Source organism: Saccoglossus kowalevskii, chromosome 20 (genome assembly GCF_978046115.1).
Source record: "Saccoglossus kowalevskii chromosome 20, keSacKowa6.1, whole genome shotgun sequence".
Classification (NCBI taxonomy): Eukaryota; Metazoa; Hemichordata; class Enteropneusta; family Harrimaniidae; genus Saccoglossus; species Saccoglossus kowalevskii.
The window spans coordinates 12,925,173-12,932,242 of record NC_140660.1 but is presented as its reverse complement, the minus strand read 5'-3'; the positions used below and the strand labels follow the sequence as shown (position 1 = coordinate 12,932,242).

General features: G+C 35.5%; 1 protein-coding gene across 1 annotated transcript; it reads right to left on the bottom strand.

Annotated features, from left to right (window-relative positions):
* Positions 1-993: 993 nt before the first annotated feature.
* Positions 994-7,070, bottom strand: LOC100374683 (hydroxysteroid 11-beta-dehydrogenase 1-like protein). Its single transcript, XM_085494266.1, has 4 exons — positions 6,934-7,070; positions 4,698-4,828; positions 3,297-3,594; positions 994-2,565 (listed from the first exon to the last, which is right to left on the bottom strand). Exons 1-4 carry the CDS (start codon positions 7,007-7,009, stop codon positions 2,210-2,212), a joined length of 861 nt encoding a protein of 286 aa, XP_085350392.1. The 5' UTR covers positions 7,010-7,070; the 3' UTR covers positions 994-2,209.

The following is a 7,070-nucleotide window of genomic DNA, read 5'->3' as shown; positions in this document are numbered from 1 at the left end:
ATTTCGGCCTGTAATCTCTCAATAAGTTATCACTACAAGCAGGACAAATATTATCACGAGAACACCGCAAAATATGCACTCAGGCAGTGCAGGATCTCATTGGCCTCCTCTACACGTTGGTTGGTCATTATGATCATCGTACTGCATTTGTGCATATTTTGCGATATTCTTACAATAACCACACATGGTATATTTTATATCGCGGATTTGTTAAAACTATTTAATGAAATATTTAATTTATATTTAAACTGAAATATTAATAAACATATTGAAAGTAGCCAATTTTTTTTGTGCTAATATTTTTCCATATTTTATCAGTTGTTTATTGTAAATGAAAATTTTTGGAAAAAATTACAGAAACGAAAAACTAACATTGCTTCCACATTTTTTTAAGAAGTTTTAATTTTATTTTGTTTCAATTTTGGACCAAACCAATTTAATCTATAAGTTTTGAGGCTAAATGCAAAAATAGAAGAGAATTGCTAATTGAATCAGTGAATCTGTAATTTAAATCTGAAGCTGGAATCTAAACCTGCCTGAATCTGAAAATCTGAATCAAGGCTGAAATCTAAACCTGAATGTAAAATCTGAACCAAGGCTGTAACAGAATCTAAACCTGAATTTGAAATCTGTTATCAGAATTTGAGGCTGGAACCTATAAACCTGAATCTGGAGCCTGCATCATGGTCAAAATCTTAACCTGAATGGCACATCTGAATCCAGGCTAGAATCTAAACCTAAATCGTGCTGGAATTCAAATCTAATTCTCAAATCTGGATCAAAAATTTGAGATCAGAATTTACTTTTCCATGTATTATTTCTTGATAAGTCTAATTGTTTAGAATCACAATTCACATCAACAATTTGTCTGATTCTGGGATTTGATTAAACCATCCCATTGTGCCACAAGAAATGTGATTTGTAATTTTGAGGACAACATTTTTAAATTTAAAACCTTTGAATTAAAATAATACATTTCCATTCTAAAATTAATTTTATTATATTTTTTGTTAATTTCCAATCAAATGAATTAAAATAATAATTCCCAATTCTAAAATTATGGTACAACATTTTCGCACATTTCAATATATTTTTTTGTTAATTTCCAATCAAATTGATTAATTTTTCATTATCTACATTTGATCTTGATATAAAAAAAATTGATGTGGCTTAATTATGTGTATAGTGACCTACCGGTAAAATGTCTTTGCATTCCAATAGTTAAAGACCCTAATTAATGAAATGTCAACTTTTACCTCCTTTTCCTGACTTATACGTTTCATGCAAGGTAATTTTTGTTGTTGCTGTAAATTAATTCTACAGCCTTAAAAAATATATCAGTCAAGACAGTTACTGTAAAATACTTTATTTTCGCTTGGAATTAATTTTTCTCTATTTTCGCTGAAAATTTTACTGAAAATAAAATCCTGCGAATATACCTTTTTTGCTATATTTTACAGTCAACTTGTCAGAAATCGGTGAGAATAAATTCCATACAAAACACCCAATAAGTCTTTTCAGCAAAAATTAATTCCAGCTAAAAATAAAGTATTCTACAGTATATCATTTCAAATTGTAGTTTGATACCTATAAATGCAATTTGTTTATGCACATGATTAGACCCTAAGGGTCACACATCCTGGTACCCAAAGGTCACACATCCTGGTACTTGTTTTTCCACACCAACAACCATTGATATACGGTACCTCAATTTTTGCAGATGTCAAAATGTTTTTGAACTTCAGTGATATCTGCTTGCAATTTTTTGCAAATTGTTAATTGATAGTTAATATATCTGCACAGAAAGCTCCAGGATGTGTGACCTTTAGGTTGAAAGGTCACACATCCTGGTATTTCTGGGGGTAATGTTACCATACAACAATAATTTCCATTATCATATATAAATTTTTTCCCTGTTACATTTTTTTAAACTTCAATGACAACTACTTGCTCTTTTGGGAAAAAATTATGAAATTCTCCCAAATTTTGTATTTGTACGCCCTAAAAGTACCAGGATGTGTGACCTTTCGGAAGGTCATTAAGCTTTTCTCTTGATTATGAATATTAATTCTTCATTTTCTATTGTCAATAATCTTGACCAATAGACATCAGGTTTTGCACACGACCCTCATGAATTATGATTGGTCACCATAAATTTACATATTTCACTGCGGCTGCAGTGATTGGATAAAAACAAATTATGTATGCCTCATGTTGTTTCATATGCTAATAACGTCAACCAATCTATAAATTCTGGGAAAATCTCATGAAGGACCGTTGTAGGTTTCGTCTGCCACCACGGATAAAAGACAGTCTGTTGTTTCTGAGCCGCACCTTTGATGACCGCCAGAGCTGTACTCTCGGGCGATGTCGATAACGCCTCAGCTGCAACGAATCCTTTTGAAAACTGCAAAGCGTTTTCGGTGCTAATCCCACCAATTATGCAAACTGTTATCGAAATGTCTGTATCCTTTATCATGAATTCTTTTCGTAGCGATTCAAAGAAACCAATCAATGCAAACTTTGAGGAGCTGTACGCTGCTGAGTACGGTGTCCCGACTTTGCCTAGAACAAAAAGTTTACAGTATAAATTATTAATGTTGATAGTTGTAACGCGACTTCACATGCTCAGGTGGGTCCCATAATATGCATAGTAACGGAACTGCACATTCAAACGTACGCTGTCCTGAGGTTCAATAAATTTACTTTTCACCATTACATCTACGTCACACTATATCACACTCACCTGCAAATGATATCACCACAATGTCCCCCCCTGGCCTCTTTCAACAGCGCCCTCTATATCACACTCACCTGCAATTGACATCACCAAAATGTGTCATGTGTCAAAGTGTCATGGCGTACCAAGCCACAAGAGGTAACTAGTAACGAATCCGGCATTTTGATTGGTCCATCACTTTCTCGCCTGCAAATGATGACATCACCACAATGCCCCCTATCTGAATAGTGCCCTCTATGTCACTCACCTGCAAATGATATCGCCACAATGCTCCAACTGTCTGAACAGCGCCCTCTATGGCACTCACCTGCAAATGATGACATCACAACAATGCCCCTTATCTGAACAGCGCCCTCTGTCACACTCACCTGCAAATGACATCACCACAATGCTCCCCGTCAGAACAGCGCCCTCTATGTCATGCTCACCTGCAAATGACGACATCACCACAATGCTCCAACTGTCTGAACAGCGCCCTCTATGGCACTCACCTACAAATGATGACATCACCACAATGCTCCCCTTGTCTGAACAGCGCCCTCTATGTCACACTCACCTGCAAATGATGACATCACCACAATACTCCCCCTAGTCTCTCTCAGCATCGGCAATGCATAAGTAGCTAAACTAACAAACGAGCGGAAGTTCACATGGTATATTTCGTCTAACCGTTCAAACTGGCCGTCCCAAAGTTCCAGATAGTTTGACGTGATGTGATTCAAAACCAAATAGTCTAAACCGCCAAATCTCTCCCAGGCAAAGTCGATTAATTTTTTGGTGTCCGCCATCTTTCCCATGTCTAGAGATATGTAATGGGCCTCTTCAGCCCCGAGCTGTAAACATTTTTGAGTAACCTGGAAATGGTAAATAAAATTACTGTAAAACATGTTGAAAAAGCGACATACTATTTTAGCGAATTGTGGTAAAATGATGTTATAGCGAAATGCTGATTTTATAGCGAATCTCTCTTGTCTTTGTTGATTTCCTGTTTTCACAATACTTGTCTGTCGCGTGCCAAAACAAATGCGCAGTTATCACCTCCATAAAAACAAAGAAAAACTGTCAAGTGTAATAAGAAAGAGCTTCAGATTATTACGTTTTCTGTGTTGTTTACAAAGTGTGTGTGCGGAGAAAAAGACGTTATATGGCCGCCATTTTGAATTTATACTAAAGTCATCCTAAATTAGCGAATTAGTTCTCTCGCTAAATTCCCTAAAAAGACATGCTCCTGAAAAAGACATGATTTACAGTATTTTGCATTACAATAAGAATTTGAGAATGTAGATGAACAAACATGGCATCATTAGTAGTTGTCAAGACTAGATTTTTACTAAAAATAGAACAGACGAAATATATCTAATGTAGGAAAACAGCAGATAAAAACAGTTTTAAACCCAAAAGCGTTACTTTGCTGTGATTTTCAGTGATTTGTTGTGAATCACAGGGAAGTTTATTCGCTGAGCAAACCCCTAAAGAAATTATTTTAATGCCAGGTATTAATGCATCTGTCCCTACTTTTGTTTGTGTTTATACTCACTGTTTCATGAATTCAATGACGAAATAGTTAATGATGTGAGTATTTCACGACGAATGGAGTATTTCGCAGACATATTATTTTAATTCACTCGAGACGAGAAAATTTAATTTCCCCAACTGTAGCAAGTCTATATTAGAAACACATCTCAAATAAAAACACATATAAACAAAAAATCGCATGATGGCTGTGCAATGAATCAATAAAATATTACTTATTTTATTTTCTCCAATTTACGTGTACGCATGCTCTACTAAAAGAACAATAATGATAATTGTTTTGCATGTATACTGTATACAATAATGATAATGATAGTTTTCTTTTTTCGGCCTGATTTCAATTTATTGTTTTAGGGATTATTTGTTGATGGACAGCGAAGTGATACATTCCAGAATGGTAGTAAATAGGTTTAAAGTCACAAACCTCTCGTAAAACATTTTCTCTTCTCGCAGTTATTAATATTCTTGCGCCCATTTTTGCGTAATGATAAGCAATCTGTTCACCAATTCCGGTGCTGGCACCAGTCACAATAACACGACGGCCACGCAATGTTTCTGAAGAAAAAAATAAATATTAATTATTAATAATATTTGGAGAAAATAAGTGGCCAGTGTACGAACTGAGGGTAGAGGCCAAATTTTGTTTTTCCAATTGAACTATGAGTACTCAACACATGGATAGGAGCATATGAACTAAAAATGGCATTATTGTATACTGAATCATTAAAATATGACTTATTTTGACCATAGACACACCTCTGTCATTTACGTAAGTACATGCACTACTAATAGAGCAAATACAGTATTGTATACTGAATCATTAAAATATTACTTATTTTAACCATAGACACACCTCTGTCATTTACGTAAGTACATGCACTACTAATAGAGTAAATACAGTATTGTATACTGAATCATTAAAATATGACTTATTTTAACCATAGACACACCTCTGTCATTTACCATTACAAATTCTGGGGGTGAAAACTGAAAAACTAAGAAAATATTGTTTTCCTTCACTCAGTTTTGTGTTATTTCTTTTTTTGCATTTTTTTTTATTTCCTCTGTGTCCATTAAGTATTTTCTCTACGACATTAGGCATGCAGAATTTCTTCTGTTAGTGATCTCTGCAGGATTTTCTTACCATGATTTTTTTCCTGCGCATTTTTTTTCTCCAATTCTGCCCCCCAGAGTTTCTAATGGTTCACTCCTAACAAAAATGAAACCTGTTTTCTCAGGACAGAATAAAAGTGCATTCCAGCAACATAAGAACGCCTTCTATCGACTATTCTTTCACAAACTTACAAATCCTTAAAACAAACAATATTAACCTATTGACTGCCAAACATTTTTCTCGCTCAAAATTCAGTACAAATATTTACACACTTTTGTACTCTTGAAATAGTCATCATTATTTTGGATCATAAAATTATAAAGATATTGCTTTTAGTTTTTGACCAAAAAAGTTTATCAATTTTTATCAATGAATTAATGGTGTTGCAGAATGCTCGGACTTCTGGGTTAAGAGTTCGTGTACTGTAGAATACTGTATTTTCGCTTGGAATTAATTTTCGCTGTTTTCGCTGAAGGAATGATTCAGTGAAAATAAAATCCAGCAAATATACCCTTTTTCCTATATTTTACATTCAACTCGTCAAAAATCAGTGAAAATAAATTCCATACAAAACCCAAACACCCAAAATGTCTTTTCAGCAAAAATTAATTCCAGCTAAAATAAAGTATTTTAAAGGCAACATGTGATAAAAATATCTCGGCATGGAAAGCTGTATTTTCGAAGATCATGAGCGCAAACTTTTTGGGCATCAAGATAATTGTCTTGAAATTAGATGTATCGGTGATGTTTTTGCTCACTACCACGGAGTTTGAGGGTCACAATTCGGCCACAGACTTGCGGGTTAAAGGCTCAATTCACTTGCCCCGGGCAAGTGTGAATTGGAGGTGGGGCTATGTTAATAAGTGTTGTTAATCACTTGCATAGCCTATGACGCATCCTGTTTCAGCCGTCAAACATCAAGTGACTTTGATTGACAGCAGTTAATTATTCAAGATTGATAGCGCGTCCCTTTCCCCGGTTCCTGTTTTTGGCTTTTATAGGCCAAAATCTCAACACGTACACTATTTATTGTCATATATACTATACATAGTTACTGCTGTGATATTTATAGTCACATACATTCACTTTGGCACGACATAATCGACCTGTAAGTTCGAGAAAACGCATTTTTACCGGAGCATGGTTTGAGCTGTTTACTACAGCGTGACAAGCAGGGAAACAATCCTTATTGTTTAGAAGAGTATTTATAGTATACCTGGGCCTTTAAACGTTAGTTTCACAGAGGATGAACTCGGACTAGCGTCTGCAGTGAGCAAAACTCGATTAAAGGGCGGCAGTCGTCGTGCCTCGTCCTGTTCGATATGGGACTCATAGCGACGTATACAACGCGTGTAAAATACATTGTTTGTTTACATGAAATTCGAACACGCGCTGCGCGACGACCACCGCGCTTTAACCATCCCCGCCCACCAGTAGAACGAAACCAAAATATAGGTCAAGGAATTCTATCTTGACCTTGAACTGCGAATGTGATTTACTGGCGAATTCTATTGAAGTGATAAGCAACAATTCGGCAAAATCTTACCTGGATCGAACGTGTCAATCAGCAGGTATCCAATGTATACGGCTAGGGGCAACGCACAAACCTTGATCCAACCCATTTTAAAGATCCTGTCTATGAAATCCTGTTTAAGTTCGTTTACATCGTCGGGTCAATGACAC

Excerpts from the sequence above, each read along its gene's own strand:
- LOC100374683 (XM_085494266.1), bottom strand. The coding sequence starts at position 7,009 with ATGGGTTGGATCAAGGTTTGTGCGTTGCCCCTAGCCGTATACATTGGA. Across the intron at positions 4,829-6,933 it reads GATTGACACGTTCGATCCAG|AAACATTGCGTGGCCGTCGT; the intron begins GTAAGATTTTGC and ends TTTTTTCTTCAG. Across the intron at positions 3,595-4,697 it reads GAGAAAATGTTTTACGAGAG|GTTACTCAAAAATGTTTACA; the intron begins GTTTGTGACTTT and ends TACCATTTCCAG.